Source organism: Dasypus novemcinctus, chromosome 11 (assembly GCF_030445035.2).
Source record: "Dasypus novemcinctus isolate mDasNov1 chromosome 11, mDasNov1.1.hap2, whole genome shotgun sequence".
Taxonomy (NCBI): Eukaryota; Metazoa; Chordata; class Mammalia; order Cingulata; family Dasypodidae; genus Dasypus; species Dasypus novemcinctus.
In genome coordinates, this window is record NC_080683.1 from 123057835 (window position 1) to 123084298 (window position 26464).

A 26464-nucleotide genomic window follows, 5' to 3' on the forward strand; every position below is an offset into this window, starting at 1 on the left:
TTTTTCTTTGTTAGTCTCGCTAAAGGTTTGTCAATTTTGTTGATCTTCTCAAAAAAACAGCTCTTGGTCTTGTTTATTTTTTCAAGTGCTTTCTTATTTTCTATTTCATTTAGTTCTGCTCTTATCTTTGTTATTTCCTTCCTTCTTCTTCCTGTTGGGTTACTTTGTTGTTGTTTTTCTAATTCCGTCAAAAGTGCAGTTAGTTCTCCAATTTTTGCTCTTTCTTCTTTTTTGATATATGAATTTATGGCTATAAATTTCCCTCTCAGTACTGCTTTTGCTGCATCCCATAAATTTTGGTATGTTGTGTTATCATTATCATTTGTTTCAAGGTAGTCATTGATTTCTTTTGAGATTTCCTCTTTGACCCACTGTTTTTCTAAGAGTGTGCTGTTTAATTTCCAAATTGTCGTGTGGAGTCTGGGTCTCTGTCCCTTGCAAATTTCCAGCTTCACTCCACTGTGGTCAGAGATATTGTTTTGTATGATTTCGATCTTTCTGAATTCATTAAGCCTTTCTTTGTGGCCTAGCATATGGTCAATCTTGGAGAATGTCCCATGTGCGCTTGAGAAAAATGTATATCCTGCTGTGTTTGAGTGTAATGATCTATATATGTCTATTAGATCCAGCTCCTCTAATATACTGTTCAAATGTTTTGTTTCTTTAGTGATTCTCTTTTGAGATGTTCTGTCCAGAGTAGATAGTGGTGTATTAAAATCCCCCACTATAATTGTAGATGCATCTATTCTTTCACTTAGTTTTTCCAGCGTTTGCCTCACATATTTAGAGGCGCCCTTGTTAGGAGCATAAATATTTATGATTGTTCGATCTTCTTGACAGATTGTCCCTTTCACTAAAATATAGTATCCTTCTTTGTCTCTCACAATTGTTTCGCATTTAAAGTCTATTTTGTCTGATATTAATATAGCTACTCCTGCCTTTTTTTGGTTGTTGTTTGCTTGTATGATTGTTTTCCAGCCATTCACTTTCAACCTTCATGAGTCTCTGGGTCTAAGATGTGTCTCTTGTAGGCAGCATATAGATGGGTCGTATTTCCTTATCCAGTGTCCCAGTCTGAATCTTTTGATAGGTGAGTTTAATCCGTTGACATTCAGTGTTATTACGTTTAGAGAGTTATTTATGGTAGCCATATTTTGGTTGGATTTGTGTTTGTTATATTTTGTTTGTATTATTTTATTTTCCCCTTCTATTTTTGTCTTTCTTGTTGCTTTTACACTCTCCTCCATCTCTGACTGTCCTGTTTTTTCCTTTCTTCCTGCAGAACTCCCTTAAGAATTTCTTGAAGGGGAGGTTTCTTGTTGATATACTCTTTCAGTTTCTGTTTATCTGTGAATATTTTGAACTCTCCATTATTTTTGAATGCTAGTTTAGCTGGATAGAGTATTCTTGGTTGGAATTTTTTTTCCTTTAGTACCTTGACTATATCATACCACTGCCTTCTTGCCTCCATCGTTTCAGATGAGAAATCAGCACTTAATCTTATGGAGTTTCCCTTGTATGTGATGGTTTTCTTTTCTCTTGCTGCTTTTAGAATTTTTTCTTTGTCTTGAGCATTGGATAATTTGACAAGTATATGTCTTGGGGTGGGCCTGTTGGGGTTTATGACCAGTGGAGTGCGCTGTGCTTCTTGGATATGTACATCTGTCTCTTTCAGTAGATTTGGGAAGTTTTCATTCATTATTTCCTGCAACACTCCTTCTGACCCCTTTCCCTTCTCTTCTCCTTCTGGAATGCCTATAATACATATGTTTGAGCGTTTTGCATTATCATTCAGGTCCCTAAGTCCTATCTGGATTTTTTCTACCTTTTTATGGACCACTTCTACTATCTGTTTGATTTCCAATGCACTGTCTTCCACATCACTAATTCTCTGCTCTGCCTCTTCTAGTCTGCTGATATTTGCTGCAAGTGTATTTTTGATTTCTTGAATTGTGGTGTTCATTTCCATCATATCTGTTATTTTTTTGCGCATGTCTGCAATTTCCCCTCCAAGTGTTGTCTTCATGCTGTTAACCTTTTTCATTACTTCATCAAATTTGTCGGTGATAAATGTTCTGAGATCTTTCATTGCTTGTGCGAAGTCCTGCCCCCCTTCCTGATTGGATTCAGCCATGTTTTCCTGATTACTGGTTTGGTTTGTAGATTTTTGTTGCTGTCTTGTCAACATTTTTTCTTGACGGGTTTAATCAGTTCCTTAGCTTCTTTGTCTAGTCTTGGAGATTAATTAGCTGTTGTTTTTGCGTAAGTGTTATATCTTCTCTTTGTCACTTTGTTCTTCTTATTCCAATTTCTTATTGCTAGTTAAGCTCACTTTAAAGGAAAGTATTAGTGCTGGGGAAAGGCAATTGCGTAAGGGAGGAAAAAGTGTGAAGTAGTATTGGTGATATATGTTAACAAATCAACAATATGAGTTCTGGGAGGATGGAGGTTAGATCATGTAAATTGTGTAGAGTTATAATAGTAGGAAAGTACCTATAATGAGGTAGACGACTGAATATGGGAGGAATGTGGTACGTACTAAGAGGCTATTGTTTTCGTGAGAGAGGGAAAGAGAAAAGAAAGGTAATAGTTTCAGGGACGAATACCAGATGGAAAACTAAACAAAGGTATTAGAAATTAAGAGTTAGACACTTTGTGGATCAAAGAAAGGGAGATGGAATATAGGAGAGATAGCAGATGGTGGAGGATATCAAGTTGTAGGGGAAAGGGATAGTGTAGATAGGCTAAATCTATTCACAGAGAAATGAGGCAGTGGAGGGTGAGGAAACCCAGCAAATGTGAGGTATTTCCTGTAGGACCCTCCAAATCGATGTCCAGACACCTCCGGACCAGGAAAAATCCCGAAACAGCCCGGTCCCAAAGAGTCTCCGACGCCTCCCAGCCGATTCCCTCCAGGAGCTAGTAACGGGAAGTTCACTCAGCCGCCATCTTGCCTCCAGATCGAGTCGATCCTACTTTTTTGAATTCTCCTCTCCTCAGTATTGTTTTGGTTTAACAGGTTTTTTGAGATAGGATTCACATCCCACACAACTCACCTATTGAGAGTGTGATTTTCTATGTCCATAGAGTTGTCTGGTCCTCACCACAATCAATTATAGAATATTTTCATCACTCCCCAAAAACACGTGTTCTTCAGTAATCACCCCCATTTTCCCCAACCCCTCCACACCCCCAGCGCTAGGCAACCACTAATCTACTTTCTGTGCATAGCTTTGCCTTTGACGTTTCTTATAAGTAGACTCATACGGCGTGGGACCTCTGTGTCTGGCTTCTGTCCCTCAGCGTCGTGTTCTCAAGCTTCATTCATGTCGTAGCATCAGAGCTTTACCAGTTACGGCTCAGTAGTCCATTCTGCAGCAATGCCACATTTCATGTACAGGTCACGAGTTGATCAACATTTGGGTTGTTTCCGCTTTTTGGCACTTAGGGATAATGCTGCTGTGAACCTTTGTGTAAAAGTTTTTCTGTGAACATGTGGTTTTCATTTCTCTTGGGTAGATGTATAGGAGTGGGATGGCTGGATCACATGGTAGCTCTGTGTTTAACTTTCTGAAGAATTGCCAGAATGTTTCAAAGAGGCCGTACCGTTTTACATTCCTGCCAGCTGTGTCTGGGGTTCGTTTCTCCACATTCTCCCAACACTTGTTATTGTCATTCCTTTTGACTGTAGCCATCCCAGGAAGTGTGGCGTGGTTCCCCACTCTCTTGAGTCCCCTTTCCCTACCTCACAATTTTGCTTTTCCGTGGCACATTTTATCTTGTAATAGCCTATATGATTTATAGATTATTTCTCTTGTTTATTATCTGTCTCCTCTCCCCTCCGCTAGATTCTAAATGCCTTGAAGACAGGGATTTTTACCTTCTCTGAGAATATGCCAAGGCAGCTAGAGTAACCTCTGGCACGTGCTGAGCATTTGTCGAATGACTGAATGAATGAATGAGTAACTGAATGAACGAGTGCAAGGCTCTCGATGGGCCTCGTCCAGTCCACCCAGGGGCGTTTGCAAGAGAATCTTTGTGATTTGGAGACTGGTGGAATTGGGAAGGGGGGATGCCTTGCAAACAGACCAGCTGTTTTTAGCCCGTGTTTAACCCTTCGTTAGTGTTGCCACCTGAGAGCTCCTTCAGAGCCTTAGGCCAGAGTAGAGAAAAGGAATGTTCCATGGAATTCAGTGGGTAGGTGGGCCGTTCGCTCAGGAATGTGCCATGAGCTGAGGGTTCACCGTCCCTCCGTCTGTGGGGGGCACAGCCTTTACGGGTCAACCAGAGAACATCCCCACACGTGCAGCAGGTCGGGGTGTCTCAGGCCCACCATCTGTGCACCTGCGTTTCCAAATTGAGCCTAGTAGACCAAAGGCATGCTAGAGATGCCGGGGGAGGCAGGGGTAACATGCAGTATGTTTACTGCACATCACGTAATCTGAAGTTCTCTTTTCCCAAACATCTATGGAGGTATTAAAATAAGTTTCTTCTGTTTGCCTTAAATGTGAGTATGCTATCTTCTTCTCAGTGGAATGACTTTTTCTCTTGGTTCGTTATTTCTACCCATGGGTAGATGGAAAGAATTGCGATGGCCTCCCCTCTTTATTTACAAAGGATTGATTATTCAGTACAGGTCTATTCTGGGGGTAAAACCCATTTATGGGAAGGAGTAATAGGTGGGCTAACTTGCTCTACATTTGTCATAATTGAAATTACTGGTTTCATGAATTTGGGTCCAGCCGTAGAGCTGCGCAGTACCTAGAGCCTCCAGCCTTTTCCGGGGAGCTGGGGCCTGCTGTGGGCCTCAGACCAGCAAAGCCTTCTCACTGCGTTTCTATGAACAGTGCTCTCAGACGTGCCGTGGGCGAGGTGATGTTGACTTCTGATGAAAGCTGGCATTTTTTAGTCAACGAGTGGAGTGAAACGTGGACTCGTTGCATGGGCTCTTCCTTTCTTCCTGGCCATATCTGATTTTGGGGCGGGGGGGGCGATGGCTGAGGTTGCTGCACTGGCCCCACAGCCTCTTCCTAGAGGAGACCCCGCTGCGGTGGACACCGCCAGCTCATGCACTTTGGGGCAGGATCTGTTGCTTTCGCGCCCGCCTTGGTGATTTCCTGGCTTCGCTTTCCTTTGGAGCGGTGTCCCTTTGGAACCTCTTCACGGCACACACAGCCCCTCCGGCCTGGACGAGGGACCTTCCGTCAGGAAAGACCACTCCTTAATTTCCCTTCGTGCTTTTTCCATCCCGCGCTAGGATCCCAGGCTTTGTCGCGGAGGCTGGTTCTCGGCTCCCAGCTTTTCCCGGGTTGTTTCCCACGTGGACTAGCAAGCGCTGCCTTAATCCCCCTCTCTGTGTGGGGTGGGAGCAGCTCTGCTCACCCAGGCTGCTGACGGTCTTTGTCCCCAGTTTTTCTCAACTGCTTCCCAGACCTAGACTCTCCAGGTGGGCACTCGAGCCTTGTGAAACCGTCTCTTCCCCAAAGTGTGTTTCCTCGGCACCTGCGATGAGGCAGGTGTAAGAGAGAACAGAGGGCGAGCGTGGAGCGAAGGGTGGACGCTGGAGAATGGCTCGGCGATCTCCTGATGGACCTGTTGTCTTGGCTCTCCCATCCCCAATATCTAGCAGCTCTCCAAGGTTTGCAGTTTACCTTGTCCTTAAAGCAAACCTTACACGAATCAAGGGTAAAACATCCACGCCACCAGCCGACGCGTACCGGGGCAGCGCGTCTACTCGCGGGTTCTAAACCTGATGCTGACGTCGGCTGGCGTCCCGTCCTTCCTTTCCGCTGAGTTTTTAAATTCAGGGCAGTGCTAGAAAGTCCAACTGTAAACTGTCAAGTTCGAAAACCCTTCCCTCTGGGTCACCTGTGCTGTTTGTTACATGTGCTGCATACGAAGTAAAATGCCCTTTAAAGGTAAAAATGCTTTCTTTCTGTTGCTTGTTTGAAGTTGTATTTGCAGTTAAGCTTAATGTAGGACAAGATTTGTGGATAGTAACGATAACTACCGCTGATCCTTGCTGAGAGTCTTCTGTGGGCAGATGCTGTGTGAAGGCTTTACTCTCCCCGGTGACTCGGGGTGGGCCACTGTTAGAGGGCCCGCTCCGCTCAGGGGTATACCGAGGCGCAGAAACGTTCCTTACCTGTCCCGTTGCAGGGCTCGTGAGTGGCACGGCCTGTCTTTGAACCCCGGCCTCCTGGTCCATCTGGAAGGCCAGCATATCAAGTCAAAGTGAAAATGGAATCTTGCTGAAGGCACAGACTTACATGTAAGGAGGAAATACCAAGCAGGGGAAGGAAGAAACGAATGTCTGCCCAGCCCCTACCTTGGGCCAGACACGCTGCAGGAGTTTTAATTGTAACGTCCATCAAGGTCGGGTCTAGCTCTGTTTTCACGTCGGCAGTGAAGACGCCGAGAGCTTCAGGAGCTTGCTCGCCACCCCTGTTCGCGAGCCGCGGGGTCCGGCTTGAACTCGAGGTGTCTTCTTGGGAGGACTGGAATGGATGCTTCTGACCCAGCTCTGCCCTTTCGGTCTTGAGGAAGGGTGCTGCGGCGGGGAGGCTCGGGTGCCAGCTCGGCAGGCCGTGGGGCCGGTTGTTGGGCCCGGCAAGCTCTGGCCTGCTGGTCAGGTGCGGCTACTGCGTGGACTTGGGCGATCGTGTCCCTGGCTGGTTACATCACAACCAGCTGAGGCGATGTCCTCAGCAGGGAGAGGCGTCTCTTCTGGTCAGCAGGAGGCCTTCAAAGAAGTGGCGACTTCGGCAGTCAGAAGGGAGCATTTCCGTTTCTGCTTCGGCCAGCCGGCGTCTCCTGGGGAAGTCGCCGAAAACCTTCCCTGGGGTTCCAGCTGGAAGTCTGCCCTGTGGGATTTGGACGCATGCGTTCTCACGATTTTTATGAAATATTCTGTTCACAGACTTCTCCTGTTGGTTCATTTTCCCTCAGAACCCTGAATAATACAAATGCCGAGACCCCGACAGCACCTTAATAATCAGAAAATTGGGGCAGGTGCTCAGGGAGGCTGTGGAGAAGGAACTTAAAGCCAGCATGGCTGTTGAACTTGAAATGCTGTTGTTTCTGCTACTGTAAGAAGATACGTGTCCCAAGACCCAGTTTTTTGTTGTGTGTTTCATCCTGGAAAATAAAAAAATGGGGTTGCAGTTCTTTCTGCCCCATCCCAGCAGGGCCACGCGGGAGTCAGGTGGCGTTTGCACCAGCTCGGCGCGGCCCTGCCTGACCTGCCAGAGGAGCTGTGCTCTCCCCAAATCCTGCACGTCCTGTTGTGGGAAGGAGGGGAGAGGAGGGGCGGGCTTAAGCGCCCGAGAAAGCCACCTTGCAGTCATTCTCGGGAAACCTCGTCGGACCCGCTAAGTAAATGGCAGTAGTGAGCGTGCAGTTTGGGAGTTCCTACTCAATATTCTCACTAATTTAATTATTTACTCCCAAATATTAGGTTGGAGCTGGCCAGGCTCCATATATACTGTTGAATAGGTTAACTAAACAAAAACAGGCATTTAAGGCTTATATTGAATCCCCCCCCCCAAAAAAAACGCAAAAACTGGCCGAAGATAGGGAGAATTTTACCGCCTTTAATCCTGGTAATCGAAAGCAGGACGACGCTTGCTCCCTCTTGGCTTTAGAATTGAGGCCTCGTTTTTGCGTGGGCACCTTCCCTCAGGCGGCGTCCCCTCCCAGTCGTGCCTGCCCGTGGCTGCCGGTCGGGGCGAGGTGGGCAGCTGCGCCGTCTCCCCGGAGCCGCTGTCCAGGGACAGGTCCCGGGGGAGCTGGCTCAGGGTCGACTGCCCGCAGCGCGCCCGCTGCCCGCCTTCTCCGTGCCCTCTGGTGTGACTCGCTCTCCCGTGAAGGCAGGGGCAGCGTGCGTCCCTTCTCTGGCCTGCGCTGGGCTTGACTGCAGAGTTAATTACTTAAGCTGTCGGTGTTCTTGTCCAAACATCGGTGCCTGCTGTGGACTCCCCGTGTCTTGGGTTCTATGTCCTTTACCATCGGGACACAGGAAACATCCATCTGGGTGGGTCCAAAGCATCCGTCCTCGGCACGTTAGCTGGCCCTGGGTTTCAGGTCGGGGAGGAGGGGGCAGTGACAAGCCGGCTGCCTCTGGTTCCTGGCCACGCACGCCTCTCCCTGGGACACGCCGGCCCTTGAGGGGTGGACACTGGCTCGTTGGTCCAGCCCTGAGCCTTCGTCCCCTGGGAATGTCCCGGCCTCCTGTTTGCAAAGGGCCAGGACCGTCCCCCCCCCCCACCCTCCCAGCACACCCTGCTCCGTCACCCCTCCCACCAAGCTGAAAAAGTGGTTCCGTGAGAGAGTACCGTGGAGAAGGGTCCTGCAGAAAGAGAGCAGGTAAAACCAGTGTCTGGATGTGCTTACAGGAGTCGGAAGGACCCACGAGGTGCTTATGGACGCACCTGCCCTGGTGGGGTGAGCGTGGGGTTCCGTGTGGGCGGGTGGGGACAGGGTGAGCACGAGAATTCTCACTGTCCCTTCCTCTTCTGACCCAGCAGACTGCGTGGCCCATTTAACAGTTACCCGTTTAAAATGCACGTTAACGTCGTTCTGCCTGACCTCTTGAAGGAACGCTGGAAACCAGGCCCCTCTCGAGGGACAGTGGAAATCTTTGTAATTATCAGCTCGATTAGCAAAGGCCAGCCAGGGTTTTTAGTTCACTCAGCCAGGTTCTAGCTTTCTGACAGGAAAAAATGTATTTAGCCTTTCCAAGTCTCAGTGTCCTTACTCATGAGGACAAGCACAGTACTTGCTTAGCCCGTCTTCCGGGGGTCCTGGGGTTGCTGATGACAGAAGAAGGGTGGAAATGCTTGGTAAGCAGCGGGCAGTGGGTGATGGCGCTGCCTTACAATGCCAGAGGGAAGGGACCAAGGCCCCTGCATCCCCTGCCTGCTTAAGGCCACGTTTCACACTCTCTTGGTGGAAGAAGACTCTATAAAGCTCTTTCATAGTTCTGCCATGGAAACTCAAGGAATCTTTGGCCCTTGCTGGAAGAAAATCCAATTTTTTTTTTTTAACAGATTATTTTCCTTTGGAGGTACTGGGGCCTGGGGATTGAACCTTGTCTGTAGGAAGCTGGCATTCAACCCCTGAGCCATCTCAGTTCCCCTGGGTTTTTTTTTTTTTTTCATTTGTTTTGCTTTTTTGTTTCTTCTTGTTTTTTTTTTTCAGGAGGCACCAGGAACTGAACCAGGGACCTCCCATACAGGAGGCAGGTGCTCAACCGCTTGGGCCCCATCTGCTCCCAGTTTTTTAAAAATCTGTCCTTGGCGCCTCTTTGCTTAGCCAGGACTATTTTCTGCTGGTGAATGATAACAGGCCAGAGTGAACAAAGAGTGTCCTGGGCCAGAGCACACAGCCTTCAGGTGGGGTTGGATTCAGGCGCTCGAGAGCTGAGAGCAGGAATCCGCCCACTCTGGGGTCCAAGTTCCGCCGCGTTGGCCTTCCACAGTTCAGCTCTCCCCCGCGGAGCTCCTGGCGCCCGTTCAGCCCTCACCACCCCAGGAGCAGCCTTCCCGGCGGCGCAACCCTGGTGCCTGTCTGCACAGGCCTCGCTCCGAGCCAGCCAGGAAGGCCAGAGGGGCACTGGGCTTCACCTGGAAAGGTGTCTGGACCCCAGAAGCAGGGACGGGGCCGCCTCCATGTGGCAGGCCCCGAGTGGGGGGAGGGTGCCCATGGAAGCAGGCAGGGGGGGCGCTTGTGAAGCAGGGGAGGAGGAGGCCGGACCGGCCCCCTCCCCTAAAGCGAGCTGGGTGCAGAGACCCTGCGCAGGGTGTGACCTCGGCGGGGGGTGTCCACGCCGACCGGCAGGACTGCCCTCCTGGAGGCGCGTCAGAGCGCAGCGGTGCCCGCACGTGGCAGTGGAAGCCATCCTGGTGCCAGGCCGAGTGGCGGTCCCGCTCGCTCTGTGGGTGCACTCTGCGTCCCGGGCACCATCTAAGCTCTCTGCGCAGAGTCGCTCATCAGACCCCCAGATAACCCCGCAGGGCGGCGGCTGCCCTTCCCCATTTGTAGACAGGGCGGCCACGGCAGAGAGAAGCCAAAAGGTGCCTCCCCGGGCCTGGGGCTGGGAGCCAGGGCGGCAGGGCCTGCGCGGGGCGCGCAGGGGAGGCCTGGGCGGGAAGGCCGCAGGGCCGCGTGAGCTCCAGGAACAAGCAGGGGCCTCTGTGTGTGTGTGTGTGTGTGTGTGTGTGTGAAGCAGGAGGGAAGGTGTGAGCTCCAGGAACAAGCAGGCGCCGGCGGGTGTGTGTGTGTGTGTGTGTGTGTGTGTGTGTGTGTGTGTGACCGTGTGAGCTCCAGGAACAAGCAGGGGCCTCTGTGTGTGTGTGTGTGTGTGTGTGTGTGTGTGTGTGTGTGTGTGAAGCAGGAGGGAAGGTGTGAGCTCCAGGAACAAGCAGGCGCCGGCGGGTGTGTGTGTGTGTGTGTGTGTGTGACCGTGTGAGCTCCAGGAACAAGCAGGGGCCTGCGGGTGTGTGTGTGTGTGAGTGTATGTGTGTTGCAATGTGAGCTCCAGGAACAAGCAGGGGCCTGGGTGTGTGTGTGTGTGTGTGTGAATGAAGCGGGTCGCCTGATTCTGAGTGCATCCGGTTTCCCAGCAGGAAAGTGCGAAAAGAAACAGGAAAAGAAGAAAACAAGAGTCCAGTTGGGGCCGCATGCTGGCTTTGCTTCCAGCCTTGCTTTCTTGGGGTGTTGGGGCGGCATGCTGACTTTGCTTCCAGCCTCGCATTCTTGGGGCGTTGGGGTACCATGCTGGCTTTGCTTCCAGCCTTGCATTCTTGGGGTGTTTCGAAGGTGCGTGAGGGTCTGCCGGGCATTTGGCTCAGCTCTGCCTGGGGGAGGGTCTTTTGGAAGGGAGGCCACTTGCTGATAGGCTCTGTTCCGCAGCTGCTGTCGAGGAGGGGACAGCAAGTCTGAGCTGCTCAGCGGCTTCGGGGCTCCCGCCACGGCCACACGGCCACGGCCGGAGCAGGGCTGGGACCCCGCAACGGGCCTGCCTCCAGGGGCGGCTTCCCAAGCCTGTCTTAGACTTAGAGCTAGCTTCTGGCTCCTCCCCAGCCGAAAGGAAGGACAGGACGAGGGGCTTGGCGGCTGCAGCACTCACCTTTGGGAGGGACAGCTCATCCTGGCTGCTTGTCCCCAGAAACGGGCTGGGGACAACCACCCAGCCCCCTGGACTGTGCGGCCCCACAGCTCCCAGGCCTGGGGGACCCTGGCGGTCACCTGCGGTGCGTGGCCAGCCTGGCAGGGCCCGCCCCTGTCGCCGGGTCTGCCCCCTGTGCACCTGCGGCCGCCCTTCTTCAGAGCACGTGGGGGCGATCTCCCGGGAAGACAGAGCTTTGTCCCCGACTTTGCCACGAGCCTCCCCTGCTCCCTCCTGCATTGGAGGCCATTAGCCCAAGGAGCCGCTGCTCTTAGCAGTTTCCATAGACCTAAGTGGGCGCAGCGGCATTGAGGCTGCCAGCCGTGGGGGCCGGCAGGGAGCCTCGTCCTCCCTGCAGAGGCCTTGGGGCAGGCAGACCCCAAGCAAGGCCCCCCAGCGGGCCAGGAGGCGCAGGAAGGGGCATGCGGGCAGGAGGGTTCGGAGGAGCCAGCGGGCAAAGGCCGGAGGGCCGAGGGTGGCCTGGGCCTCCGGGCGCGCCGGCGAGTTGATCGGCTGGGGGCTGCCCGTGGGCCTGGCGCTGCCACCTGCCCTCTGGTGGGAACTGCCCGCGGCGCTGCTGGCGGGTGCGGGGCAGGCGAGCACACGGCCTGGCAGGGCGCCACCAGCTCCGAAGCTGGACGTCCACCAGGGGGGAGCAGTCGGACTGCGAGCGGAGGCGGCCTGGGCCGCAGAACCGCAGCTGCCGCCCGTCCCGGAGGGGCAGGCCCGAGAGCCGGGCGCGGCCGAGCCCGCGGGAAGGAGCGCGCTTTAGAGGGACCCCCGCGAGATGGCAGAGCCGCTCTGACCAGGGGCGTGGGGGCAGACAGCCTCGGAGCGCGCCGCGGCGTCCTTGGCCACGGCTGAAATCCATCCCTGCGTTAGCGACCGCGGCCAGAGGCCCAGGGACACAGGGACGCCCAAGGTGCGCGGCTGGCCCGGGCGAGCGGGCTCGAGTCCAGGGCTCCTGCCGTGCCCAGCGTGCCGGGCAGCTTGGCAGAGGCAGTCCCCGGAGGCGAGTTGGAATTCACAGAGGGGGACGTCAGGGCCAGCCCTGTGGCCGCCGCTCTTGCCTCCGTCCCCAAGACCAGCGCAGGGGAGCAGCTGCAGGCGTCCACCGCCCCAGGGCCTGCCTCCCCGCACAGCCCCGCATCGTGCCCGGGCGGCCCAGCGCAGGGGCCTCCGGCGCCACCTGCGCAGCCCTCTCTGCAGCCTCGGCGTCGCAGTGGGGTTGACCCGCTGCTCTCCTGGACGAAGGTCTAAACCAAGTGAAGCTGGGTACAAGCAACGGCACTCTTCTCCCTAAATAATCCCCATCAAGGAACAGCTCCCGCTCCCTTCAAGGTCACTGTCCTTTTGTCCCGTGCTTCCGGTCGAGAGGGTGGAGCGTGCAGGGAGCCGAAGGCAGGAGGGTGAATCTAAGGGGAACGAAGGGTCAGCTCCGTTGAAACCTGTGCAAGGCTCGTTGCCCGACTTCTGGCTGCTCATTCGTTCACTCAGTCAGTCGTTCGTTCTCTTCTTTGTTTATATTCTGATTCTGTCCCCAAGAAATCTGACAGAATTTCCAACAAAGAGCGTGTGCGCTATAAATAAAACAAATTATTCCTGATCACTGAAAAGGAGCAGAGATTCTGACCTCGAATTGTCTTGTGAAATTGGTGTTCCATAGCAAATTTTAATCCGACCTTTCTAGCAACCAGGATAAGAAGGGAATATGCACTTTTCCTAGTTACCAAGAAGGAAGAAGCTCCTGTTTCTCCAAGAGCATCGTCTCTGGTGACACTTTCTGAGCTGCACCTGCAGCTGCCCAATGCCCCGCCCCTCCAGGTGGCCCTGCTGTGAGCACCTGGCACCTCTGAAGCCTGTTCTTGGCATTACCACATGCGCCCCTGGCACGTGCCAAGCATGGCTTGGCCACTGAGGCTGAGTTTGGGTCTCAAAATTGTACTGTCCAGGGCGATGAGGATTTGCAGAAGTAGGGATCTTCTGGACATCTCCACCCACGCCCCGTCCTCCCAGAGACCAAGGGCCCTTCCTAGCCCTTTGCTCCTGGGACAAGGTACTTTGTTTGACCAGCGCGTCTGGACAGGTTAGAGCTCGGCAGAACACACATGGGGCGCTGACCCAGAGGGTGACGTGTCCCCTGCCCTGAGGGGGGTAGGGCTCAGAAACTCATTTTATGAACACGGCAGGTAAGCAGTGCTCTGGGCGCTCCTGAGCTCCGCTCCCCTCTGAGGGTGTTCTGGGACCTTGGATTCCTTCCAGAGGCAGCGATGCCCCTGCCTTCGTGCCCGTGGGAGCTGCCCGTTCTTAGCCCGTGTCCGCCCTGCTAGACCTGGGCTTTGTCAGGAGACAACACCAGCACGCTTGAGAGCTTGGTATGGCAGGGAGGGGGCTTCCAGCAATCTGTTATGTTGGACTTCGGGAACAGAAGGTGTGAAAGAAAACGCTGGAAGCATATTCCGTTCTCCCTGGGATTCAAATGAGTTCCCTGAACATTTCCTGGTAGGCTTTTTCCAGAAGCATTTGTAGCCTGGACACATGCACAGCCGTAGAAGCAAGGGCTTTAGAGTGAGTCATTCCCCGAGGGCTGTTTCAGAGTGAGAGCAGATCTGTAAGCTCTGGGTTCTTGGCCAGCGTCATCGTTCTAAAGGCCTGGCTTTAGGTCACGACGTCCACTCGGTTGCAGAAGGAAAACTGGGGCTCGAGCCCTCCGGGGGCCTGGATGAATGTTGCTCAGTTCTACTTGGAATGTTTTTCATGATTATTTGGAGCAATGACTTGATGCTTACTTGTGCTTATTCTTTTTAAAAGTGTTAGAAAGGAAGATATCCACAAGACAAAGTAGAGAGGAGCTGATAAGAAGGGGAGTTCTTAAGGAATTGCCTGACGAAGGTGAGGAAATTAATCATGTTTACCATCATTTGATCCTTCGTTCTTTGCTTTCTTTCATTTCCTCTGAAATTTAAGATGACGGTGGCAGTGGTGGAAAGAAAGCCGTGAGTAACTCCTTCCAACAGAACCTTGCTTTAATCTCTACTGTCTTTGTGGGCCTCAGGGGACCTGAGACATTCTAGAAGGAAATTCCACGGTCCTTCTGGTGACCTCTTCTAAAGCCAGAGCTCCCCAGCGCTGCACCTGTGCTAAGGCCCTCACGGACGCTGGTGGCCGCATGGCTCCTTCTCCTCTCCATTCTTCAGCTTCAGGATTCTGTATACGTGAACTCTGTCGGAGTAGATGCAGAGCTTTTGCTTGTTCATGTCTCATTTGTTTCTTAGGACAACCCATAAAAGAAAAGGGAGGAGAGACATGGGCGCATGTGCCTCTCGCTGTTGCCCGCCATTAGACACTTATCTGAGATTGGAATGACATGAACAAGCAAAGTAAATTATGCTTTATGCATTCTTTCAAGCAGCTTTCCCAGTTCACGCTCTTTTCATTTCTTTGAATCTCCTTGTGCCTTACTTGTTCGCTCGTAATTATTATTGCCAAGGATTTTTTTTTTCTACCTGCAAAATCATCTTCCCGTTTTCCTGTAGCCTCCCAAGGAGAATCTTGTTCTAAAAAACAAGGATTAGGTGGAAATTGAGGTTGACCCTCAAAAGAAGACACCAACTTTATTTCTCCAAATAAATAAAACCAAATAATTTCCATCCTTCCCATTACCATTAAAATTAGAAGGACATTTTAATGGCAACAGTGTTGATTAATCTCATGTCATTTCCTCCTGACATTTACTGGGGTAAATAAAATATTGTTATTGTCCTTTCACAGGAGAAAAAGAAAGAACAATTGATTTGGGATTGAAATGACAGTATTTCTCTTTTCCTGCTGTATCTTCCTTACAAAGAACTAAACGTTCGTTGACCTTCACTATTTATAATCAAATAACATGGCTTTTACCAACATTCAGATAGTACCAGAGTGGAGCTGGGAAGTGCGGTTTTTGGTTTACTCCTGCTTCAAAGGAAACAAGGAATCCCAAGTGCACAATAGCATTATTCTTGAGCCCCTTAATTTTACATATTTTATTTCAATTTCTGACCTGCCCAGCTTTACTCACTGTACCCTATAAATGAACTTTGTGTTCCCTAATCCCTTGAATTTATTTATTTCCTGTCAGAGACTTTCAAAAAGGAGAAAAATGTTTATCTCTAACTTTGTTTTACTTGAAGGAAAATGTTTATCTCTAACTTTGTTTTACTTGTAGTATCAAAATCCACCTCCTGTCCAAGCTCCCTGGGGGCAGAGTACAAACTGCCCCTCCCGGAAGGCTGGATCTGAGCCAGTGACTTGTTGGTTGTCCTTGATAGAGAAATCTTTTAAAGAAAGGAACAAAAAAGGAAAAATTTATGATTGAAATTGTTAGTGGGTTTAAAGGTAGAGAGTAAAGAGATGATTTTGTTCAAACTGAAATTTGTAGGTAGAAAGGAGTTTCCTTTTTCTAAAGACGAGTAGCAAGGCCCATTTAAAGGAATGCTGAGCAGTGTGGCTAGGTTTTTATTTTGCCTAATCTGCTCAACGGTTTGTGTTATAGATTCCAATTTCTTGGGCCAACAGGTACTTATCACCCAGAAATCTGACTAATTGACCTTTAACTTTTGCAACTATTAAAAATACTATAGCATTAAAAGAACAAAACCATTTTAACCTAAATGCAATGTAGTGGGTGTGCTGTGCGGGGAGACATAAACCCCTGAATTTCACTTTCCTCCTCCTGCCTGGTCTCCATGTGGGTCTAGAAGACGACGAAGGGTTTGAAAGTTGCCCGTGAAAGCTTCAGTAAGGCCCATCCTGCCTCTTCTCACCCCAGGGCTGGAGAAAATCATTTCCTGCATCTTTCCAAGAGCAGTTCTCTTGAGAACGGCGCTCCATTTTAGCCAGAGCCAGAGGCCGGAAGCTGTTGGTGACGGCCGGCCCCTTCCCCTCAAGTTTCCCTCCTGGCCGTCTCGTCCTGCCCTGCTCCTCGCCGCGCCTGCCCATCACATCCTCCTGCACCGGCCAGCGAGATCATCTACGTGCCCAGCTCCCCGTCGGCCCCGCCTCTCCCCACCTCCCACTGTTATCCCCTCTAGATTCTCTGTCCCACAAAGTCTACCCCAGCCTGAAAGATCAGCAGCTGGCCTGCTGTCCCGAGAAGACCTCGGCCCAGGCCAAGACTTGTCCTCACCTTCCAGCCCTTCCCCTCGTCTTCTGCCTTTGCCCGCACAGGACTAGCTGCCGCTTCTAGCTCCTTCTCCCACGGTGGGCGTTTTCACCTTCTGGTCACTCACCTTTTGGCCCTACGTGATTTTCTCCTCAGATCTGTTCCTCCGTTAACTATATCCTAAATACACCTGTTTTCCAGAAAGAGGTAAACCCCTTCGGTCATCCTTGTGGCCCTTTTCCTAAGCGCGTGCTCCTGTTGGCATCTCCCTGGGCTGACTGTAAGCTTACACCTCTTCTGAGTCTTCTGAACTTTCCTTTGCATGCAAAGGCTCCTCTGAGATGTGGCCTGGGCTTTGGTCCTAAGCTGTCGCCGGCTGAGCATCAAATCCCGCCTCTCTCTCTGCTCTGCTTGAATTTTACTAACATGCTTCAACCCAAAGACTTCTTTTCATTCTAAAACCGCTTTATTAATACAAAAAACCGTAAGGTCTCTTCCATACAAACCAGGTAATTAAAATAACTTCAGTCCTCCTGTTTTGTTTTTGTATTTCTCCATATTTATCACTAGCATGTCTCCATTTTCTACAGGTATTTTCATACACACACAAACACATACACACACACATATATGCCCTGGCTTTATTTCATGCATCAAAAGCAAGATCCATTCCACATTGTTGATTTTTTCTCTCTATTATGCTAATTCATTTTCTTCTTGTGCCAGTACTATTTGATCTTCTCTCTAGCTTTGTTGCTCTACAATTAAAAATTCAGTTATTTAACCTACTGAAGAATTTTAATATGTTAATGTTTAAAATAGAAATAAGTTGTCATGTGAGATAGCTTCAACATGTTATTATTCAATAATTCAACAATTTTTGTTACCAAAGTCAAAGAAAACAAATTTGTATTTGGGCCACCTAAAAACTGAGGATTTTTCTATAAGGAAAATGGTTCTCTATTTTCGATTGGAGTTTTCTGCTCTTCCATCAGTTTTATTTTCCTGACCCTAATAACTGGCTCTTACCTTGTGCCCATCTGCCCTTCCCCTTCCCTTTTAGACAACCATTTGCTTAGGATGCAGCAGTAGGAACTGTATTTCTCTTGGTTCCTATTTGGTTTGACATACAGTCCTTAAGAAGTGATTGCCTTAATTTCAATAAAATAGTTAAGGTCTGTTTGCACTGGCATTGCATCTGATTATTGTTTATTCCAGTTTTCTGTAGGAATCAGATTATCATACTTGGAAGTGATATGCAGTAATTGCTATTTCATTTGGAGCATGCCTCATTCCATGCTATGTATTCTGCTTATGAAGAGGCCGTGCCTGTTTTTGTTGAGAAGATTATTGGATTTTATTATGGGGCCAAAGCAATTCAATCTTATATCATGGTAATTTTGGAGATGGGCTCTGTTTATAATGAGTGCCAAAATAAGACTAATCAAAAATTGCATTAAAATAGCTGTGATCATGCAGCGATCAAGTTCACTGAGTCAGAGCTTCAATTCATTAACTTTTCTTTTACAGTGGTAGCAAAGCCTCATAAACTTTTCCAGAGATGAACTGGGGTTAATCTTTTCAGGCATCGCTGCATTAAGAGTTTGTCCCAAATCTCATTCACTGTTGAAACCCACAGGAATCAGGAAGATTCAGAGGTTAAAATTAGTTACGTAACATTTAGATAACATAATAAAACTTTTATTTTCAGCTGTGATTTAAAAAAAATACCTCTGGAATTACTTTTTTTAATTTTTCATGTTTACCCCCTAATGTTTTCAGTTAATTATTAGGCCAATGTAAAGGCTTCTTAGTCTACACCATATAAACAATTTAGCTGAGTACTTTTCGATATTTCCATAAATAAGGAAATAAAAATAAATTTAGCTCACTACCATCTCTGACGGTAGAGTAGCAGTTATTTTACACATTAGAGCTAGTTTGCTCTGGGGATGGAGATGTTCTTCATTAATTGTGTGTGTGCAATTATATGTTGTGTTTTTTGTGCATTTGCATTCACTCTGTGTTTTTGGTGCTTGTTAAAATGTTTATTTCATTTTCCAGAGCACTCCTTTCACCATTGTGTCTAGATGACGAGGACACAGGGAAGCTGCTGCAGGGAGGTTTTGTAACTAGGATACCCATGCCTGTGGTTCCTGGCCCGGGGAGTTTCTAGCTCGGTGGACCGGTGTAGGAGGTGTTTGCTTCTTAGGGACGGACATGCTTTTTGAGAAAGCCATCGAATTAGACACCTAGGTGTTTCTTTCCCCATTTTAGATGGAGATGTAACAGTTAACTTTGAAAGTTCCAATGGGCACATGATACCCATCGGAGAAGAAACCGCCCGCGAGGAAAATGTAGTGAGACCTGAAGAAGGTAATGGCTCTGTGTCTGGACAGGCTCCGCCACGCCAAGACAAGGCCGAAGACCCGAAAGGTAAAGCGGAGAGAAGCACACGGGTGTACCGCGGCTCCGTGTGGGGAGCTGGGCCTTAGGCTGCGAGTAGCCGCCCGAAAGCCGGCGGGTCTGTGCAGAGGAGGTTTGCACACGCTGGAGGAGAGGGGTGCGGATGAGTGGGGAGAAGTGGGGGGGCTCTTCAGGTAGGGCGACATCCGCGCGAGCGCAGGGAAAGGGGGCCAGTTCAACGGGGCAGTCAGAAGGCTGCGTCTCCCGTCAGCAGAGGTGTCTGGGAATGACGTCCTGGCCTCGGGAGCCTCTAAAAGTAAAACGAGGAAGCCCCAAGTGTGAACTCCTCCCTGCAGGTTAGAGCTGGCCCTTGTGCCACTTGGCCCAGAAACGTGGAAACCAGAGGGACACCTGCGGCTCCCTCTGCCGCGGGGCCTCGGCTGGGGGGCCTCGGCTGGGGGCGTCTGCATGTCTCCATTGTAGGTTCTAGACTTTTCCGAGAGCGACCCAGGATGGGTGGCCGTGCTCTGCTGGTGGCCACACGTCTGCTCAGGCGCGGCACAGTCGCCGCAGCAGAAGTCTCGAAGGCTTCCTGGCACACCTAAGATTCTAGCACGTACAGTGCAGATGCTGGGTAGGGTGAGAGACTGCAGAACACCTGCCCGTCGAGGACCCAGGAAAATTCAGATCCCAGGCCACTGAGCGAATGCGTCCCGACACCGCTCTAACTGAAGCTCCTGCTGGGTGAGGCTTGCTGGGAGGTTCGCAGGGGCTCTGTGCAGCCTGGCCGTGCACCGCAGGACACTGGCCACGTCCTGGCCTGTGGTGCCGCTGTCTTGGGTGGCCAAAGTTGGCCAGGCCTAGTTGGGGTTCTGTGGGCATTTTGAGACCTCTGAGACCCCACTGGATGCAGAGATCTCTTCCTCTCTTTTTGGCTCAAATACTCCAAAGATTAAGGGGCCAGAAAACCATTTGATGACCCTATTAAACAGACACTGCGATCTAAAAATCGTCTTTCCTGGAAGTCCTTAGCCACTTTTTTATTTGCATGTGAATTCACCTTCAAGATTTTGAGAAGCCTCTGTTCATAATCTTTTGGAAATGTATTTTGCTTTATTCAGATATAAAGAATAGTATTTATGGGGCCTGACTAGCCTCATTCCATTGAAGGACTTGGGTTGAAATTATCAACACTGCTTATGAGAAATTGGCTAATGTTTTCAATGGTAATATTCCTGGCACGTAAGAGAAAGTAATTTAAATAAATTATAGATTTTCAGGGGACTCGGTTCAAGTATTTCTGCGAGTAGTGATGTCTTTTCTTCCTAGTCCAGCTGTTAAGTTTCACGTCCATCTGTGGCCGTCCACACGTGAGGGTCCCAGCCGTGCTGGGACAGTGCCAGCCTTGGTGCCTGCCGGCCAGGTGGGAGGAAGTGCTCCCCCTCACCTGGTAAGGGGCTGCCGCCAGTGTCGTGGCCATCGAGTTAGCTGCCCTGGGTGTTCTGAAAAGAAGGTGGCGGGTGTGTTGGGTCCTTGGGTGTTGGAGGTGTTTTGTTTCCTCGTCCTTTCTTTAGAATTACATTCGGTTCTCTGGGGTCCGGTGAGGCCCGAGGAGCTGCGAGAGGGAGATGCCACGTGGCCTGGCTCAGGGGGCAGCAGAGCCACCCTGGCCGGGGCAAAGGGGACGGGTGCCCGTGTTGAATTCAAAGCAGCCAACGAGCAATGGGAGCCAGGCCTGGCTCGGGGCGTCCGCGCCCCGGGGCGCCTCCCGCCTCTGTCCTCCCTGGTCTGTCTGTGGGGCCCACTTGGCCTTTTTGGAGGCGCGGTGTGCCCTGCTCTTCCCGGGAGGGTCTCCCCTGAGGCCCGTTCAGCTGGCTGTTCCAGCTGCAGGTGCACCTCCGTGCCCTTAGAGGCCTCGAGCCGTGTCTCTTTCTTAGATGGGACCCCAGTCCTTTAATGTCGTACGCGTCGGTGCCAGGGAAAGCAGAACGTGCCGCGAGTGCCGCTCGCCAGGCCGGGCAACGCCCTCTGTGCCCGCTCTGGGCTGGGTGCACCCCTCTGGGCGCAGCTGCCTCCCGCAGGCCCCCGATCTCAGGGTGGAGCCGTGTCTCAGGCCTGCTCTGTGCACCCCGGGGCTCCCTGTTTCCCACATCCGGGACCCAGGATAGGATCGCCGCAGGTGGCAACGTGCTCTCGAAGGCCAGCTCTTCAGTCTCCTCACGTTGTGCTTGCTCCTCCTACTCTAGGTAGGACAGAGGAAGCAGGCTCACCTGTGAGCTGCTGGTGCCCTCGGGATCAGGCCTGAGACACCTGAGCACGTTTGCCTTCTTTTCCGTTGAGTTTATTGGAAGGGCTTTCAGAGAAGTCTTGTACCTTAGGTCCTGATGAAGGAGTCTGCCCACCCTTGAGGCCAGCCGCCACCCCGCAGTCACGTACAGACGCAAAGAGCTGGCCCAAGCCTGCAGTCGGGCCAAAATGGGCTCCTGGGGGCCCACGTCTGAGCTGGGGCCGAAGTATCTGGGAGAGGAAGCTGCGCCCACCTGCACTGCCTGCTGGGGTGCCCGTGCATGCGGAAATCGTGGGGTCCTCGCCGAGCTGGAGGGATGGCCACCCTTTCTTGCCCTTCTCTCCAAGCGAGGATTCCCTGCACTCTCCGCTTATACCACGACTTCAGAGCACGTGGTCACAGTGCACACCGCACGGCTTGTTCGTTGCCTTCTCGATGGAAGGAGAGAGCTGACGCGTGCCCCTGGCCACCAGCCGGTCTCGTGCGTGTCACAGCCTCAAGTCCAGAGCCTCGAATCCTAGGCTACCCCCTTGCAGAGGACAGGACGTACCACTTCTCTCTCACACAGAGCACTGGGATCAGGAGAGCAGACACAGACGCACCATGACGGGGCCACGCTAGGAGGTCTTGGTGGAAGGTGCTGCGGGCAGTGCTGCTCGGGGCCCCGCAGTCCGCCCCTCTGCCCCCCAGTGGGGACAGCCACTCCCGCCTGCTGCAGGACACACCGGCCCCTCCCAGCCCTGGAGCTGGGTCCCTTGGGGGTGGGACTTTAGACCTTAGAACCTGGGGCAGGAGGGAAGAGCACCCATGGTGGGAGGCCAGGGAGGGAGAGGGAGGGCCGGCCTGGGGGATGAGAGAGAACCGAGAACCCGGGGACCGCGCCCCATCTGAGGGCAGCGCTCTCTGCGGGCAGTGGCCGCGGGCCTGGATCTCCACGCCGCGTGCGTGTCAGGGGCGAACGTTCCAAGGATGCGTTCAAACGACGGGTCTCTGTAGGGCGTGTGTCCACATGGAGGGCGCGGCCCGTGGATGGTTCTCAGACCCGACTGGCGTGTGTGACCTGCCCTTCTGGTCGAGCTCTGGTCAGGCTGAGCAGCTTAGCCGAGGGGCCGAGCTACGTAACCGAGCAAAAGGCCTGGGTCGCCCCGAGAACGCTCAGCAAGAGGCACTGGCTCGTCCGGCGGTTCGAGCCTGGCTTCCGTGCCTGGGGGCTCCGTGAATGAGGCGGGAGAGATGGTGGTCTTTTAAAGAAGGAGGCTTACTGCTGTCCTACTGTGACTAAAATCATCTTCATCGTGGTTTGTGCGTGGGTCGAAGGGGTGTGTGATTATAGAAAGGACTAAAGAGCGGAAACCACACACTGCGACCCACTTCCAATAGGAGCCCTTTCTTGGCCACTCACGAGGAAGGGCTTGTCTTAGTGCTGCCGTACGCTCTCACTGCTCTGTTTCTAAGGGCCGCTGCTTGGCTCTTTGGCCCAGAAGAGTCTCTGAACTTACTGTCATTGTGCTCAGTCAGTAGTAGAAAAGGTGAGGTGGGAATATAAGAAGAGCCGGCGGCACCTCCTCCTGCAGCCCCGGGAGGCTGGTGCTGTCTGCCCCCAGTTAACCGAGAGGCTAGGGTTCCTAGGCAGAAATCTTGACCTCCCTTTTCAAAGTCTGCAGTTCGTGCTTGCATTGCAAAACCGACACGGGGCTGCCGAGCCTCCGTAGCCGAGCCGGGGCGCTCCTTGGCAAGGCACAGGAAGGGGTCCCCAGGGGTGGCCGCGGAGAGCTCAGTCCAACGCGGCAGCTCTGGAGTCCAGTCCCCACGTGCCGGGCCCAGGGTGGGCTGCCGTAGCGTAGGAGACGCTTGCGTCTGACCACAGTGAGACCCGGCTCACAGGCCTTCACGGTGACGGGCACGAGCTCCCGGGAGGGAAGGCGAGTCCGCGGGGAAGGCCCCGAGGCTGGCCACGGGTCGTCTTGTCAGCGTGACGCACGTGGACCTTCCACCTTCGGGGCCTCCGCTTCATTCAGCGGGCCCGTTTACACCTGGCCATCGTGCCCAGGTCCCCGCCCAGCCACCGCGGCGTCGCGGCCCCTGGCGTGGCGCACGCGCTCGTCCTCCGCCCAGCTTGGCCGGGGTAACGCTCAAGGCCTGCGTCATCAGGAGTTCCGGAGACGCGGGGCCCATCCCGTGTGGCCCCAGCTCTGCTCCCCCGGCCCCCAGCTCCGTCCTGGCGCAGGGCCAGGCGGCCGCGTGTCCGCCCCCTTGCTGTCTTGTCGTGCTCTGTGTACTTGTCTGCTGTGTCCGCATCGGTCTGCTTTTTGTCACTTTCTCGTTTGTAGAGCACTCTGAGCAGCACAGTGAGACAGCGGCCGCTCCACCTCCTCCGGCTCTTCCTAAGCCTAAACCCAAACCTAAACCCAAAAAAACGCCGGTGCCTCCCAAAGGGGCTGCTGCCGGGGCCAGCCACAAGGGCGACGAAGTGCCTCCCATTAAAAAACTTGCCAAGGCTCCTGGTAAGCAGGCGCCCGTCCCTCCACCCAAGCCAGCGTGCCGAAACGCCACCCGCGAGGCGGCCGGTGAGTATGCCGCGTGCCGTGGGGCTGAGGCCGGGTGCCTGGCTCTGGGATGGGTGGACTCACCGTTTGTTCTAGGACGGACGGGCCTCCGGGGTCTGAGGATGTGACCCCAGGGGTCAAGCTTGGATGGGGAGGGCCAGGATGTCCTCTGCTCTTACCGCTGCCAGATGGCCAAGCAGGCTGATATTCCCCCGTCTGCTTTGGGTGAATCTCCTCTTCCTCCTGAGCACCGGCCACCTGTCCTGGAGACCGAGTACAGGGCTGCAGGGTGCGAGGTCCCTGGCACACGACAGGGGCTGGTGGCCCTCAGACGTTATGTGACTTTCTGCCTTTGAGTTCATGGTGGCTTTTTGGCTTGGATTTTCTTTCAAAACACCTTGCATTTCTGCACGCAGGACTATGACACAGAATAGCTTTTTCTTTGTTCTGCTTACTGGATATAAATTTCTTTAAGTCTTAAGATCATAACGTCTTAAATTTTTTTGCAACATCGTCACGTCCCAACTGATAAACGACAGAGTTCTTATTACCTGGTTCTACAAACAGGTATGATATGCAGCTCCAGCCCCGCTTTGCACTGACTCAGAACTATCCCGTGAGCGGAAAGTTACGCGCTCTAGTGGACTGTAAGGAGAAACCGCCCTGGGGCGCAGTGACAGGCAGTGGTCAAGAATCGCCAGTGGGTGTTTGGTGGCCTCATGTCCTGGCATCGGCGCCTCTTCCCGGTCAGGTGTGCTTCGTGCCACGTGGAGCCCACACTCTTCCTGGGAGTGGAATGAAAGCGCCGCCAGGTCACATGGCTTTGGGGGGATTGCAAGCAGCGCACACACGCCCCGCGGCTTTTCCCATCAGCATCTGCACCAGAGTTTCCCAGTGCGCCAGCGAGTCTCGTTTGGCTTGAAATCAGTAGAGAGTTGTTAGCAGATGACCAGAATTTGCCTTGGCTTGGCTCTTTGTTCCTCGTATTTACACCATAACGTTCCAGTTCAGAGAGGGCCTCGGCTGACAGCAAAAGCCGCTTAATGTCCACGACGCTCCCCCCACCTGCCCCCTGCCGCCGCTCGCCTGGCCGCTGACCTCTTCTAACGAGCTCTGACACGCGCCGCTCGCCCGGGGCCAGCTTCCTCACCTGCTGGCGACCGTTCCACTGGCATCCGTGTGTGTTTCCAGACCCCCGACAAGCCCTGCGCGCAGAGCTCTGCCTGTTCAGCGCCCACCCCTCTCCCTGCCTTTGGGAATTAAGACCCTGCGTGGCACAGGGTCTTGTGCCAAAGGCTTGGTCCCTTTGCCACCCCGCATGGTAGCAGGTCACCAGGGCCCCAGCGCGGCAGATGGCCAGTGGCTCACGTGGCCAGGGAAGCCCTGTGGCCCTGGCGATGCTTCTAGGCCAGTCGATAGGGAGGTCCTTCAGATGTTTCACTGGAAGGTTTATTTAGAGACTCGGGTTAGCCCTGAGAGGTTAGCGCAGTCGCTTTACCATTTCTCACTGAGAAGGGCCATCCCTGTGTGGGAACGGCAGCCACATGCACCTGACAGCGGATGTCCCCTCAGATGCCCCTGCTCGCAGCCGTTCAGAATTCCTGCATTGCCACCTTGTACTTGAGTGGCGTTTGCCTTCTGGAAAAGGCGTTCAGTGCAGCTTGGCGCCCGTCAGGCATTCAGCCGTCCCTAAAGCCCCCTGCTCCCGATTTTCGCAGTGGCCACGCCGCTGGGTGGCACCTCCAGCGCTTCGCCGGGGGAGGAAGGGCCGGTTGCCCCTCTTTCCCCCTTCTCTGTCATGGTTCCACGCTGTGAACAACTGGAGAACCTGACCGAGAAGAAGGGGTGTTTCTTCTTTAATCCTGGCCTTCAGGCGAGGTAGCTTCCGCAGCGTGGGTGATGCCAGCTGTGGCCTGTCACTTTTTAAGGGACTTAAAGAAAAATATTATAACCTGGCTTGAATTTGCACTTCAAACATTGAAAAATTCTCCTGCTCCCAGGCTGAAGTTAACTTTGCTGTTTTAAAAGAATTGGCTAAGGAAACGATTAGGATAGAGAAAGGCAAACTGTGCTTAGACTCCAGATTCTCAGCGTCTTTGTTACAAAAAGTACATTTAGAGTGGGTTAGGTTGAAGGAGTTGGACTTGGTAAGTGAAAATTTTAACCCTAAACCAGGAACGAGCCCAGCTGTACAGGTGGCACCTTCCGTTGCCCCAGCCTGCGATCACCAAGCCACACCTTGGGGACACCCCTCGGCCAGGCTGTTGCCCCAGTCTGCGATCACCAAGCCACACCTGGGGACACCCCTGGGCTGGGCCTCTAGTCCATCGGGGTCCCCGCAGCCTCAGACCTTGCCTAGTTGCTCCTTTGTTCGGCATCTCTGCCCCTCCAAAGGCTTCAGCGGAGCCCTGCTGGAGGTGGGTGAGAGCCATCGGCTCGCGGGCAGATTGGCCCGCGGTGTGAGCGTGGTCGTGCCAAGCTGTTTGTGACAGGTCCTTGAACTTGTGAGAAAGGAGCGGCAAACAGTTATGCAGAGCAGTGAGCAGGAGGAGCTTGGATCCGAAAGGCCAGGAACAAAAGCATCTCCACGGGGTTGAGATGTGCTCCCTAAGATGGGGGGGCATGCGCCCCCAGGTTTGGTTCTTGTTGAAGCAGCGCTACCCCGAGCGGGCGACCGCAGGCCCACCCAGGAAAGGTCCCTCGGCCGGGGCATCGGGCAGGGACACTCCTTCCCCGCCGTTACTCAGGTGCTGGCTCAACTGTTGCGCCAGGAGCCTGCAGGTGTGCGCAGGGGCAGGTGCGCGTGCAGCCGGTGATGCGGCCTGGGGTTGACCATTGTAGCAGCAGGACGAGTGAGTTTGCTTTCGACGCCAGAAAGGGGCTGCCGGGCAGTGCGCTGGCCCCGCGTGCCGGGC

At 52.8% G+C, this 26464-nt stretch overlaps 1 protein-coding gene across 5 annotated transcripts in view; it reads left to right on the forward strand.

The window, feature by feature from the left end:
* PHACTR2 (phosphatase and actin regulator 2) overlaps positions 1–26464 on the forward strand; it is a 189025-nt gene that overhangs the window by 115607 nt on the left and 46954 nt on the right. For 3 of the 5 annotated variants that reach the window (XM_004452032.3, XM_058307582.2, XM_058307583.2), the window contains exons 3-5: positions 13979–14059; positions 18588–18746; positions 23334–23570. In XM_004452032.3, the coding sequence (XP_004452089.1) occupies positions 13979–14059; positions 18588–18746; positions 23334–23570 (477 nt within the window). The remainder of the gene's footprint in view (positions 1–13978; positions 14060–18587; positions 18747–23333; positions 23571–26464) is intronic. The other 2 variants (XM_058307584.1, XM_071218695.1) reach the window with 1 other exon arrangement.